Here is a 15,538-nt window from a genome sequence, read left to right on the forward strand (position 1 = left end):
TAGACACAGGGAACTCTTTTTTTTTTTTTTTCTGATGAGGCAATTGGGGTTAAGTGACTTGCCCAGGATCACACAGCAGTAAGTTTCTAGTGTCTGAGGCTGGATTTGAACTCAGGTCCTCCTGACTCCAAGGCCAGAGCTCTATCTACTATGCCACCTAGCTGCCCTGGGAACTCTTGATGACTGGCTGTTAGACTCAGGAGGATAGATACTTTTCAGAGAAGATATCTCTATTGTTCAGTTTGAAATAAAAAGAAAGGGTTGGGGCTGCAAGGAGAAGTTTGGGAAGGAGGACTATAATCAACAGTTTGACAATTCTGAACCACAGGTCTAAAGTATCAATTGCCATTTGAGAATTGCTTGAAGGAAACGAGGGCAAGTAGATAAATAACCTGCTTATATGTGCTCTCCTTTTTCTTCCATTCTCCCAACATTCCCTGATCCAACCTTTTATATAAGAAAAAGAAATAATACTTCTTCATCACGCCTTATAGAGTTATGATGAACAGAATGAGAGCATGTATATGGTATTCTTTTGAAAACTGTAAAATGCTACACAGATTAAGTTATTATTAGGTCGCATGCTTTACTCAATCCTAGTCCTTGGGGCTATTCAGTTATTTCTTACTGGGAATCAATTACAAGTCCTCAGTTTCAACCCCAAAAAACTGTTACCAAGTAACTGGAACCAAGTAATATTTTTTTCTCCCATAATTCATCCCAGCAATTATTCACTATACGCTCCTTTACTTTGAAAACATTTCTCCCAATGCAAGTCTTTTATTTAATTGCCTCTCCTTAGATAGAAGTCTTGTTTTCTCCTCTAAACAGCACTTCAACCGAAATCAAACCAGCACTTTCCCTGAACATCCCCTAAATTCTACTCCTCTATCCTTTCTTTGTTTTGCTGTAGGTCAAACAGTTCTACCCCCAAATCCTCCTCTGACTTTCACATGCTGGTAAGGTAAGTTGATAGCAAGAAGTACGGGCACTGAAGGATGTATACGTCACTATTTTGACTGTAAAAAAAGCCCCTCAGAGGCTTTAGGACTGCTTATATCTGTACATAAGAGGGCTAAGAATGAGAATAAAGAGGTATAGGAGACAAACCTAGCTCTTTAGGCTTGGCAATTTGTTCTGTGTCTTTTCCCCATCTACTTTTTTTACATGGGAGAATGGAAAAGAGTTAGTGTTTGAAAATGGGTAAACCTAGAATCCCAGGGCATTTTGGTGGTTACTAGTTAAAAAATAATGACCTAGTTAATAGTCTAGTTTTCAAAGATAAAAATATTGAAAGACATATACAACACTCACCATAAGCTAGGTCCCTGGACCAAGAAGAAGAGTACAAAACATAGACCACCAGGAAGAACCTCGCTCTGCAGTCTAACACTGATTTTTTTAATCAGATGACCTAGGTTCACATCCTAGCTGTACCACTTATAATAATAATAATAATAATAATGATGATGATGATGATGATGATAAGCAGCTGAGATCCTCAAGGAACAAGACAAGAAAATGTAGGAGACAATTTTTTTTCTGTTTCCTAGGCAAAGATTCTGCCTTTTCCGGAGAAAGCCTAAAAAAAAGTCAACCAACCATCCAGTCAAGTTTCTATTAAGTGTCTACTATGTGACACGCAACCTGTCCTAGGTGCTAGAAATAAAAGAAAAATGAAACAGGCCTCCCCTCCACCAAGCACTTGGGGAATAAGGGTGGGTGGGGGACAGGAGACAATACATACATATAAAAGTATATACAAAACATATAAAAATGTAATTTTGGAGGAGAAGGCACTAATAGACTAGAGCTGAGCCTAGAAAGTAACCAGGGTTTCCAACAGGCAAAATTAAGTCCAGTAAGGTTCTCCAGGCATGGGGAACATCCAGTGTGAAGAACAGAAGAAGGTTCATTTACCTGAACTACACAGAGTACAGGAAGGGAAATTATGTAAAATGAGTTTGAAGTCAGGTTGTGAAGGTCTATAAAAGTTTTTAAAAAAAAAGGGGGGGGGTTAAAAGGCTAAAGGGCTTTAAGTTAAGAAGAATGCAACATATGTTTCCTAGAGGAAGAGATGGGCAGAGATTTCAGCTGTGTTAGAAGCTGCAGGCACTGGAGATTATAGCCAAGAAGTATGAGGCACAAACTACGTGTCCAGCAGAGAAGTGTCCATTAGCTAAGAATACAAAACCAGAGGGAAGCAGGCAAAGGGAAGTCAGTGTGAGAACATTACAAGATAGCAGCTCTGCCATGGCCAAAACCGATTTCTATATTGTGTCCACTATATTCTGACTAGTGTTGTGTGTATTTATGTGCACCCAAGGTTTGTGGGAGAAGTTTTTTTTTTCTTACTAGGACATTTTATTAATTATCTTTGCTTTGAACTAACTATGTCCTCTGGCTACTGAAAGTGCAATCAATAGCAGCTATGTTTTTAGGGCGTATGGACCAGAGAATACTTTGACCCTGGGCCTAGCCATTTCACAGGAACATGACATTCTGCAGCTGGAGGTGCCCTCAGGCACCACATGAAGAAGGGGATACTTCATCACAACATATTCCAAATGCTAGTACAGTGCAATCTTACCTGGCAATGCTCCACCTCATCAGCAAGGACGTGAATCACTGACTTCCGTCCTCCATGGGCTCCAAACAGATCTAATTCATCGATCGCTTCCAATGCTGCCTATAAGCACAGGTCTAAGGGTTATTTCCCCCCCTATTTCGTGCACTAATGCATTTTACAAAAACATTTTTCCCCCAGGAAAAACTAAGAAGTATTTATAAATCCTACTTGATACTCCTGTAAATGCATGCTTGCTTTGTTTTCACAAAACAATATTTTATCATATTTTGCAGTTCACAGCATAGAAAAGAGAAATCAAAATATATTTTTAAAGAAGACTGTCTATCTGATAAATGAATTATCTGACAGGTTTGCACATACTGAAACTCACATATCTAGTCTCTTTCATTTCTTATACATTATCTTTGAAGGAAAATTTCTGCCACAAGACTTCTTGAATTTATTAACTTGGAGAGGGGCGAGAAGGCACATTTTGGGTGAATTTTTCTCAACTGAATTTGTTTTAAAATTATGGCTTCCAAATCTACATTTTATAAAAAAATGTCCTGCCACCTAAGGTAGCAGAAAATAGGACTAAGAAAGTCAGAGAAGAAGACCAAACTTGAGACCTACAGACTAAGAAGACTGTTCAATCTTATTTTATAGCTAGGACAAAAAGACTCTGCCATGAAAATATCTCTGGTTTCTTGAGAAACAGAACACAAGATAGTAGAAAAAACACTATTCTATAAATCAAAGGATCAAAGTTCCAGTCCTTGTTCTGACACTTATTTGTCCTATAACCTTAGGCAAGTCACATGACTTATCTAATCTTTAAAAATAGCATAATATAGTTCAAAGGGAAGTGGACATGAAGTTAGAAGACTTGAGTTTGACTGTGATTCCAATATTCACAAATAATATGATATAGCGGAAAGAACAGGGAATTTTAAACCAGATGACCTATGTTTATTTCATAGCTCTACCGCTTATTACTTGATGGATCTAGACTAGATGCCCTTGGCATCTCTGTTCCCTCTGGAACTATGATGCTATCTGCCTAACTGGGACAATAAGTAAGTCAGTTCACTTCTCTGAGCCTCAGGTTCTTCAAATGTAAAACAGTAATAACATTTGTATGTGCATCCTAACAGGTTTGCTGTGACGCCAGCCCTTCCCGAGTCCAAACGTGCAATCATTATCTTATCTGTTGCAAGATGGGGAAAATATTGCCTCACTTCACTTATAGTATTGTTCCAAGGATGAATAAGGGGATGCACATCAAACTGTCTCTAGGTCATATATTCAGAGCAAGGACAGCCCACAGGGATAAAGTCAACTCTAGACTCCAAATCATCATTTTACAGATCAATAGAGATCCATATAGGATAAGAGACTTATAGAAAGAAGGCAAGTTAGAGATTGAGTACAATGCCCTCATTTTGCAGATGAGGAAACTGAGGCACAGAGTGGTTAAGTGACCTGCTCAGGGTTACACTGCTAGTAAAGAAAACTAATGTAATTTGAACTCAGATGTTCCAATTCCAAAGCCAATGGCCTTTCCATTGTATCCCACTCTTCTCTGAAAACTACAGAGAGATACACAAATGTAGAGCATTATTTTTATCAAACAGTTTCAAGAACTGACACACATGAGTAAATAAACATTGCAAAGACTAAGGGCCAATGTTGTATACTGTAGATGGTCACTTCCCACCATCCCCAAAGCAGATCCCTCATGATTCAGTCTGGACAAAGTTATATGGATACTTGCCATTTAGAATATTTTAAAATACATTATCAGAACTCACACTAAAGTGAATTGAGTCAAAACAAGGGGATGTGGGCAAAACAAAGGAAAAGAATAAATAGAAATAATCTCACTTTGGCCATTCCTACAGAGCTTGCATTCAGTTCAGGTATGCCCTGGTTCGTCTTATCTCCCCGTTCCCACATTCCATAATCCTAGAGGAACAGAAAAGAAAGGCAACAATTAAAAGCACAGGAGGAATAGGCAAGTAAAAAGTAAAACATGATTCGTTCATGTTACTGTTAACTATAGCAAAATACTAATATTTTCTTCTTTAATGATCACATATCCAAAGAGCTTTACATGTTCATACTACATTCTTCAAAAAGTACATTTCATTCAAGTTCTGTATAAAATGTAAAAGGCAAATCTTTTATCAAAGATAAATGAATAAAGAAAAACCCCTCAAGTCTTTACTCTTGGAAGTAATTGTTATGTGTTAAGATATTCTTGGTTTGCAAACAGGAAAAAAAATACACACACACACACACACACATACACATATGAAAAAATGGCAAATAAACAATATTTTGCCGAATGACCCTAAATCTGATTTATTGTAGTTCATCTTTGTCTATTAAATTGTTACATTCAAATGTGTATGGAGGGTAAGAATCAGGAAAGAAGGGAAATTTCAATACATGGATTATGACCAGATAAAACTAAAGCCAGCAAGTTCATTTCCTATCTATTTTTAGTTCTGGTTTTTGGAGAAATGTTCAGCAAAATAAAACTATAGCTTAACTTCCAAAGCCAAAACCAGTACACACATGCTGCATTGTGAATAAGTAATGTGAATCAGCTAAGTATTTTTCAATCCAAAAAAAAGTTTACATATTTGGGGAGAGATGGCTGAGTCATAAATTTTACATCTATACTTCATGGTATACCCTAATTTTTCTAATTCTTTGAATTTATTTAAAAAAACCTAGTATTTAGTACTAATATTAAGGTACAGAGAAGTGATAGCCCAGATATAACTGAAGGGCCACTGGACTGGGAATAAGACCTAGTTCACGCCCTATCTTTGACACTTACTAGCTCTGTGTCACCCCGGGCAATTAACTTAACTTCTCAGATTTTTAGTGCGCTCATCTTGAAAAAGAAACTGACACTTGCTCTACCCACTTCATGGCTGCTTTGAAGAGAGCACTTTGTAAATGAGGAAAGTGTTATGTGAACCTATGAACTATTATTATTCTTCTTTTAAAATAGTCCAAATCACTAAATGAATAAGCTATGAAATGAAGACAGTCCAGCAAGAATAGGACCAGACACCTTCAAAGAGTCAATATTGGCCTCTTTTTTAAGACAAAGATGATAAATGTCAAAATGTGAAAAAGGTTACAAAGAAATTCTTGTTTTTTAGAGAAACCAAGTTTGCATTTGTAACAAAACCTAGTTTTGCAAAGTCTGTATTTGTTAAAAATAAAAAGTTACAAATCTTGGAGTCATCTTCTCTCTCTTCTACACCTCTTATATCCAAACAGTCACCAAGCCTTGTTTCTTTCTTCAAATCTCTTCCACTTCCCTAATTCAAGCCTTTAGCACCTGACTGGATTCCTGCAAAATCCTCTCCAGTCTCTTGAACCTACAATTCATCCTGAATATTATTGCCAGAGTCACCTGCATTGAAATTTACCATAACTCCTAAGTTCCATATAAATGCTAGCTATTATATATCTAATTTTCTCAAGTCCAAGTTCCTCTTTCTGACTTTCAAAATCCTTTACAATCTGGCATTACCCTACTGATCTAACCACTACTTCTTAAACAGAACCTTCCCTTGTATGTGTTACCAAAACACATACAAAAATTATATGAACATAACTTCCAAATATAATTACAGAAATAATGACAGACCTAAAGAGTTGGTGAGATTCTGTTGTGCCACTATGATAAATGACAATACTAGCTAAGTTAATTTACAGATTCAGTACTATAAAAATAAAACTACCAAAAGGTTATTTTTACATAACTAGAAAAAAATAAAATCATGTGGAGGAACAAAAGGTGAAGTATCTTAAGGGTAATAATGATTAAAGGGTAGAAAGAAAAAGGGCCTAGCAGTATCCAACCTCAAAATATACTACACAAAGCAGTAATTACCAAAGCTATTGGTTAAAAAACAGAAAAGTTGATCAATGAAATGGATTAGATTTATAGTAGCACAGTATTCAATAAACCTGAGGAGGCCAACTACTGAAAAAAGAACTCACTATATGACAAAGGTTCCTAGGAAAGTTGGAAAGCAATGTGGCCAAAATTAGGCTGAGCATAACACTGACACCAAATACCACAATAAGTCCCAAACAGTACATGACCTAGATATACTAGCTCATATCATAAACAAATTAGAGGCACATTTAAAGGGAAACTTTTCACAACTATGGATGGGGAAAGAGCATTTAATCAAATAAGGGATAGAAAGGATCACAGGAGATAAAAAGGTAATTTTGATTACAGAAAATCTAAAAGCTTCTGTGCAAACAAAATCAATGCAGTTAGAATTGGAAGGTTTCCTCTGCAGGGGGTAAAAGGACGGGAGGAAATTTTGAAACAAATTTATCTCATAAAAGTGTACTATCCAATAGGCATACTTTCAGACAGTCAGTTTTTTGATTTGTTTTGCTTGACTATAAAAGAGGACTTTAATTTTTATTTGTTATAAGGGAAGTAAGAATTAATGATGGATATATAAAACAGAAAAGAACATCAATAAAACATTTAAAAGTATGAAGAAGAAAACAAAAAGGAATACAGAAGATAACACAAACAAGACAATTTTGTTATTGTCTTGTTAAATTTAATGTAACTTAAAAAAAAACCCCAGTATAATTAGAAGTTCACAACTTCATGGAGAATTCTTGTTTTGATTCCTTTTTTTATTCCCATTTTTTACATTTTTCCATTGTGTTTATTGGTGCTTGAGTAAATAATAAAAAGGAAAAAAATAAAATGAGAAAGTTAAGCTCGATGACCTTTAATGTATTTTTTAGCTCCAATTTTTATGACTCTATGAACTTTATACAGAGCAGAGAGTATTTTTCTTCCTATTTTTTTTCTACCTATATACAAAAACAGAATAGAAATTTTCTGCCCTGAGGCAGAACACAGTTATACAACTTATGCTTTATTAACAAGTTAAATTTGTTCCTACTATTGAGGTAACTGAAAAGACCACCAAGGTTTACACTTACAGCAACTTTGTATGCAGCCTCGATGTAGAAAACAAGATTCTGTATGAAGGCCACCTCATCAAGGGTAAAAATAATACGTAAGCCTAGTGAAAGGAAAAAACAACTGAGGTTAGAGTTTTGTATTCCATGTTGGTCAGAGCACATCTATTTGTATTTGTTCTTTTTACATTTTTTTCTGCAGTTACCTACATGTGTATTTCTTATCTCCTCTGTTAGAATATAAGTACCTTACAAGGAAGAAATAATCTTTCAGGTCTACGCATAGGGAAAGAGTTTATAACTAAATAACAGACAGAAAGGTTCACAGAAAATAAAATGTACAATTCTGAGCATATAAAATTTATAAGTTTTTGCACAAACAAATTAATGCAGTTAAAATCTGAAGGAAAACAGGTAATTGTGGAAAATATCAAGTTTTTCAGACAAAAGTTTCATATCCAATACATATAAGAAATTGATTCAAATTTATAAGACTAATAGCTATTAAGAGATAAATGGTCAAAGGACACAAATAGGCACGTTCAAAAGAAGAAATACAAGATATCAACAACTATATAAAAAATGCTTCAAGTTCCTAAAAAGTAGACAAATGCAAATTAAAGCAACTCTGAGGGTCTACCTTAAACCTATCAAACTAGCAAAGATGACAAAAGAGGAAAATGACAAATGTTGAAAGGGCTTGGGAAAACAGCACATTGATGAAATGTTGGTGAACTGTGAAATTGTCCAACCATTCTAGAAAGTAATCTGGAACTATCAGTTGCCAAACTGTGCATACCTTTTACTTAATTATACTACTATTAGGCTTTTATCTCCAAAAGAACAAATGAGAAAAGGATCCAAATGTACAAATATATATATAGTAGCTCTTTTTATAGGAGCCAAAAACTAAAATCTAAGGGATGCTATTGGGGAAGAGTTAAATTATGTTATATGAGTTATTATGTTACATAGTATATAATGTCATGAGTATTATTATACCACAAGGTATGATTTTAGAGAAATCTAATAAGATCTTTGTGAACTAATGCAAAATGAAGTAAGTAGAACTAGGAGAACTATTTATACAATGACAGCAACATCATAAAGAAAAGACTTTGAAAGACTTTAGAAATCTCATTAATGCAATTTTAAACCACCAGTCTAGAGAACTAAAGATGAACCCTGCCAGTGACTTGATGGACTTAAAATTCAGAACAAGACATATATTTTTTAACATGGCCAATGTGCCAAGTTGTTTTGCTGGACTATGCAATTTGTTATAAGGGTTTTTAAAAATTATTAATTTATTATTCAACTGAAGGAAGTGTTAATGGTAGGAAGAGATGATAAATGCATGTGAAATATTTTTTAAAATAGAGGCAAAATTTTTTAAATCAAAGTAAGTTCCTTGAGGGTAGGGATTGTTTCAATCTTTGCATTTGTATCTCAGGGTCTGACACAGTGCCAGGCACCGTAGGTGCTTTATAAATACTTACTGCTTGTTATTTAAAATATCATAAGTCAGTTCTGGATACCATATTTTTAAAATATCTCTGATATACCTGAAAGTCCAGAGAAAGGCAATCAAATAGGTTAAAAAAAATGGACCAAATTTAGTCAAATTATGGGCAGAACTAGGTAGAAATGGCAAAGAGGCAGATTGGAGCTCTATATAAAGAAGCATTTTCCAACCAACTGGGTTGTCCAAAAATGAAACGTGCTGCCTGAGAACTCTCCTCCCTGGAGATCTTTATAGAGGAGCTCAAAGGGCTAAGGGACCATAGGATGGAGCTGGAAGGTCTATAGGTTACAGGTTATTATGTAGCCTCCTCATTTCACATATGAGGAAGATGAAGCATAGAGAGGTCAGAAGACTTCTTCAAGATCATGCAAAAGCAGACTGAATTTAAATCCAGCTCCTCTGACTCCAAACCCAGAGTTCTTTCCTCTGTAACTCAAGTAGACTAGGGAAATAAAAAGGAATTCTACTCAGCTTTAGACTGGATTTAACCAACCTCTAAGACTATCTTTAGTCTTATATTACCTAAACCAATCTTTAGATTAGATTTAATCAATCTAAGACTTGATAAGAATGTGAGCAGCCACGATAGGATTCATATTAGAAATAGTTTAAGGAACTGAGAAACTTCAGTCTGAAAGAGATGTGACAAAGTAGGGAATTGACTTGTTCTGTGTCTTTCTATTTGGCAAAACTACAACCAGAGGATAGATGGTATAAGGGTGGAAGACTTCAGTTTAACAGGAGGAATGTTTGGAAACAGAATAGGTTGCAAATTAGTGAATTCCTAGGTCACCAGAGGGTATCTAGGTGGCAGAATGGAGATAGTGCCAGGCCTGTAGTCAGGAAGACTCATCAAATCTGGCCTCAGACATTTACTACCTGGGTGATTCTGGGCAAATCACTTCACCCTGTTTGCCTCAGTTTCCTCATCGTAAATGGCAAACCATTCTAGTATCTCTGCCAAGAAAACCCCAGATGGCGTCACAAAGAGTGGAACATGACTGAAAATGACTGAACAACAACAAAAGGTCACCAGAAATCGTCACAAGCTACATGATGTCAGAGATAATGTGGAAGGAATTTATGAACTGGATAGGAAGTTCCCTTCTGACTAAGATTTTATGATTCTATGATTCAACAAGTCCCAATTGAGTTAATTTATTACTTGTTCTTTCTGGCAGCATATATAATTTTGAGTTTTACTTACCTGAGGCAGTCATCTGTGCTAGAAACAATAAAAATAATGAAGTAGCATCAACTTGTAAATGTCCCCACTGGTCATCACTAACCACAGTGCCACAGGTGGCAGTATTGTATTTGGCATGCAAGCTGTCCTTGGTGCTCTGAGTTTTCTTAAACTTCTCAACTTTATCCACCTAAGAAAGATAAAGTGTGGCTCAAAGTTACTCACTTTCAAAAACCCAATCAGAGGCATTGAATTTAAAAGCAAACTGTTCTGAATGAATTACTTCATGGAAAGAGGAATTGTTGGTGTACAGTTGTTTCAGTCCTGTCCAACTCTTTGTAACTCCATCTGCCATTTCCTTGGCAGAGATCTGCCATTTCCTTGGCAGAGATCTGCCATTTCCTTCGCCAGCTCATTTTACAAATGAGGAACCAAGGCAAATAGGGTTAAGAGACTTGCCCAGGGTCACGCAGCTAAGTGTCTGAGGCCAGATGTGACTTAGGAAGATGTGTTCCTTACTCCAAACCCAGCATTCTAGTTACTGTGCTACCTAATTGTCCCAGAAGGAGAAATACATCACAGGTATTATTCTTGGCCTCTGATGAGAATTTTTCAAGTATATCACGAAATCCAGACCGACTAAATGAACACTAACTGGGTAATTACAGGAATATGGGAAAGATTTCATTAGCATAGGTACAGAACACTGGCTGTTTTTCATGAATAAAAGTTCTTAGTAAGTTCTTCTAGGTACACATCAAGGTTAAAAATTACTTGCCCAATTTCCCATAACAACAAAGCATCAGACGCAGGAACTGAAGCCAGTGGTTCTTGACTCTATGCTCGGCATTCTAGCTATTAGAATATAGTTGCCTCTGATTGAATATTATATTTTCTATGAATACAGTCCAAAGTATTTTGGTTTCTTGTGCTAAATCCATAAATGAAAAGAATCCAATTAACAATATCTTTTATACCTAGATATTAATTTCTTTGAGGGCAGGAATGGTCTTGTATATTTTCTCCATCCCTGTTAGTAACTATCCTAGTGCCTTTAGTGGGGGTGGTGGTCCGGACTTGTGATTTCACACAACGCCTTAACATGAAAATACTTTTCACTGATTCAGACTGGGAACTTTTCTAGGGCATTAAGAAGTTAAATAACTTGCTCATGGTCACAGCTAGAGTATGTCAAAAGTAGGACTTCATCCCAGGTCTTCCTGACTATAAGGCCAGTCGTCTACTCAGTATGTCAGATTGTCTTATACTTAATAAAATGTTTGCTGAAGAAATGAAAATTACATTTGCTGGTACACTGAAAAACAAGTAATAGAGGGGCAGGAATCAACTGCCTTATGTGAAGTACTTACTCAGAAGTGCTGTCTATCAAATATTAAAGTTTCTTGTTTGAGACTCTACCTTAAAACAGCAGTACAGGGTAGAAGCAATATACCAAAGGCTTGAATTAAAATAACAAAAATTTTACTTCAAGTTAAAAGAGATTATTTCCATATATTCACAGCAATTAGCAGGCACAGTATTTTCTTAGTTGTTGTGGGAATGACACTTTTAAAAGGTTTCACCAAAGTAAAATGATACACTTCCTCTTATTTTAAAACAAAAACAACTTATTAATGAATTTTTTTGCCCTAAGATATAATTTGAGTTTTATGAGAGGCTTTTAACCAAAAATATAGCATAGTTTTGTGAGGGTTTTTTTTTTAACAAAAAATACAGCATAAAAAGGTAAAAAACACTTTTTACTTTTCTATAACAAATTATTAAGAAAGGCACTGTGAAGAGCTGAAGAAAAATTCAAAGTGTCTCAAGAAGTTTTAGCTCCCCATGATAACAACAATACGAAATTCCAGCTAAAATGACTTACAGGGGCAGCTAGGTGGTACAGCGGATAGAGTACTGGCCCTAAAGTCAGGAGAACAAGAGTTTAAATCCAGACTCAGACACATAACACTTACAAGCTGTGTGACCCTGGGCAAGTCACTTAACCCCACTGCCTAGCCCACCCCTCCCCCCCTCCAAAAACTTATAGAAACAAATATATGTTAGTTCTCCAATTACCTGTCTCATCATACATTGCAGGAGACCCCGCATCAGTTTCACTACATTCTGAAAAAAAAAATCAGAAATAGGATCATGTCAATCAATCAACACTTACTAAGTATCTACTATGTGTCATATCCACTACTTGTTTTATTTATTATAAAATGTCATTTTTTCAAACATTTTTTCAGAGTCTATCAAGATTATTTGACTATCTCCAATTGAGAAATGGTCAAAGGATATGAACAGGTAGTTTTCAGAAGAAGAAATTAAAGCTATCTATAGTCACATGCAAAAATGCTCTAAATCACTATTGATTAGAGAAATGCAAGTCAAAACAACTTTGAGGTACCACATCACACCCATCAGGTTGGCTAACATGACAAAATAAGAAAATGATGTTGGAGAAGATGTGGGAAAACTGAAACATTAATCCACTATTGGTGGAGTTGTGAACTGATCCAACCATTTTGGAGAGCAATTTAGAACTATGCCCAAAGGGCTATAAAACTATGCATCCTTTGACCCAGCAATAGCACTGTATAGGGCTGTAACCCAAAGACAGCATAAAAATGGGAAAAGGACCCACATGTACAAAAATATTTATAGCAGCTCTTTCTGTGGTGGCAAAAAATTGGAAATTGAGGGGATGTCCATCAACTGGGGAATGGTTAAACAAGTTGTGGTATATGAATGTAATGGAATACTATTGTGCTATGAGAAATGATGAGCAGGCGGACTTCAGAAAAACCTGGAAAGCCTTGTATGGACTGCTGCTGAAGTGAAGTGAGCAGAACCAGGACAACGTTGTACACAGTAACAGCTGTGTTGTACGATGACTTAACTTTGGTAGACTAAACCCTTCTCAACAATGCAAGGATCTTAGACATCTCCAAAAGTCTCATGATGGAAAATATTATCCACATCCAGAGAAAGAACTATGGAGTTTGAATGCATATCGAAGCATACTATTTGCTTTTTTTTCCCCTTCTGCTTTGTTTTGTTTCCTCTTTCTTGTGGTTCCTCCTATTGGTTCTAATTCTTCTTTACAACATGACTAATGTGAAAATGTTTTAATACAAATGTATATGTAAAGTCTATATCACATTGCATGCCATCTTGGGGAGGGAGGCAGGGAGAGGGGGGAGAAAATTTAAAACTCAAAAGCTTATGGAAGTGAAAGTTGAAAATTAAAAATAAATTAATAAAAAAAGTAGTTTAAAAATGATTATTTGACTAGTCATTCCCATTCATCTTTCCTCTTATATATTCATAGGTCAATTCATCAATCCGCAAACATTTATTAAGTGTTCATTCTGTACCAGGTGTTAGGGATACAAAGAAGAATGAAACAGCTCTGCCCTCAAGGAGTTTATATTCTATTAAGGGAAACAACATGCACGGATACATAAACGTATACAAAGTAAAACAAAATAAATACAAGGTAATTTTGGATGGGGAGTACTAAGGAGAGGGTAAGAATTATGAAAGTTAATCTTCTGGTCCTGATTTTTTAACTCTGCATTACTTCAAAAAAATATTTTCAGATTTCTTTATACTTTTTTATCTTAATATAGTGTTCATTAGTGTGCTACAATTTATTTAACAAGCAATTTGTATTGTTTGACAATTGGGTTGTTTCCAGTGTTTTGAAATTACAAATAATATGAAAATTTTTTTTTGCTTTTGTTTAGGCAATTGGGGTTAAATGACTTGCCCAGGGTCACACAGCTAGTAAGTATCAAGTGTCTGAGGCTGAACTTGAACTCAGGTCTTCCTGACTCTAGGTCAGTGCTCTATTCACTTCGCCACCTACCTGCCCAATATGGAAATTTTTGAACCAACATTAATCTTCCCTTCTCCCCTTCCCCTCAAAAAGGCCAATATTTTCAAGGTACAAACAGTTTTTGCTTTACATAAATTTGCTTTATGCAAATTTGACTTTTCATAAGAATTCTGAAAGAAACCTATGTAAAAAAAAAAAACTAAGTTAACTTCACTATGCAGTACTGTGCTTTTCTCTCTCCACTCCTGCCCCTTAGCTCAGCAGTCCACAATCTCTCACCCATACTCTTCCTAAAAAATACCTTTAAGTGAAAACAGAAGAATGGATGCTACCATGTTGTTGGTGGTTTGGCTTAAGACCTCTGGCACCAAGAGAGGAGACCTTTGCCTCACTCCACCCACCTGTCTGGCCCCACTGTGTGCACTGAGGTACCCAGTGTCTGCCCCTGGCCCCTGTGTGTCACACATCCCCTCCTATCTGTGTTCACGTTCCTTTCAGTTCCAGCCAGGCCTTTGTGCAGCTGGCCCTGCCCTTGCTTTCCATCCTTTTCCCCTGGTCCCCACGTGTCCTTGAACCATATGTTGGCCTCCTCCCACCACAGTTGTGTGGTCCCCTTTCTCCTTCCCCACATTCACCAGCAAACTCAGGTTATGGAAAAATCACTTTACACAGAGGTCAGTTGAACAGTCCACTTATGTAAAGTAAAAACTGTATGTATATTAGATTATCTTGGTAGCCAAGTGGCACAGTGGGTAAAGCACTGGACTTGGCATCACAAAGACTCATCTTCATGAGTTCAAATCTGGCCTCAGACACTCACTAGCTGTGTGATCTTGGGTAAGTCACTTAACCCTATTTGCTTTGGTTTCCTCATCTGTAAAAAAGAGCTGGAACAGAAAATGGCAAACCACTATACTATCTTTGTTAAGAAAACCCCAAAATAGGGTCATGAAGAGTTAGACATGACTGAAATGACGGAATGACAACAATTAGGCTATCTACTTCTTACAAACAGTATTATATAGACTATGATGCTGATGGGGTTGAGATGTGGACCCCAGAAAGGAAAAACCCTAAACTTTCCCATATGGCCAAATCTCTGGCATTTGCCTTAGGCTATAATCCCATCAACTGGCCTTTCATTGTGGGTATACCCAATCTCCCAACTCTGTTACCCTTAATCTGCCTAGCTCTCCATTGTCTTACCTCCCCTTGGCCATTTCCCAGCCTTAATCCTAGCTAGGCTCCATTCTCCCTTGGTCATATGATTCAGGTCCCAGGAGTTCTGTTCACTCCAGTTTACTGGCCACTCCCGTCCAGATCCTCCTTAGACCCTTCCTCCAGTCACCCCAAACTAGTTGGCCACTCCTAGATCCCTCCCACAGTCTTTCTGTATATAAGGTCCATCTTGTCTCCATTAAG

The 15,538-nt window shown here is 36.4% G+C and overlaps 1 protein-coding gene across 3 annotated transcripts in view; it reads right to left on the reverse strand.

The window, feature by feature from the left end:
- The window catches only part of PHKA2 (phosphorylase kinase regulatory subunit alpha 2), a 109,569-nt gene that overhangs the window by 71,109 nt on the left and 22,922 nt on the right, over window positions 1-15,538 (reverse strand). For all 3 annotated transcript variants that reach the window (XM_027835312.1, XM_027835311.1, XM_027835313.1), the window contains exons 3-7: window positions 12,349-12,396; window positions 10,291-10,459; window positions 7,580-7,662; window positions 4,454-4,534; window positions 2,591-2,689 (exon numbers count right to left, since the gene is read on the reverse strand). In XM_027835312.1, coding sequence (XP_027691113.1) covers window positions 2,591-2,689; window positions 4,454-4,534; window positions 7,580-7,662; window positions 10,291-10,459; window positions 12,349-12,396 — 480 coding nt within the window. The remainder of the gene's footprint in view (window positions 1-2,590; window positions 2,690-4,453; window positions 4,535-7,579; window positions 7,663-10,290; window positions 10,460-12,348; window positions 12,397-15,538) is intronic.

This window comes from Vombatus ursinus, unplaced genomic scaffold, assembly GCF_900497805.2.
Source record: "Vombatus ursinus unplaced genomic scaffold, bare-nosed wombat genome assembly UNPS02014814.1, whole genome shotgun sequence".
NCBI lineage: Eukaryota > Metazoa > Chordata > Mammalia > Diprotodontia > Vombatidae > Vombatus > Vombatus ursinus.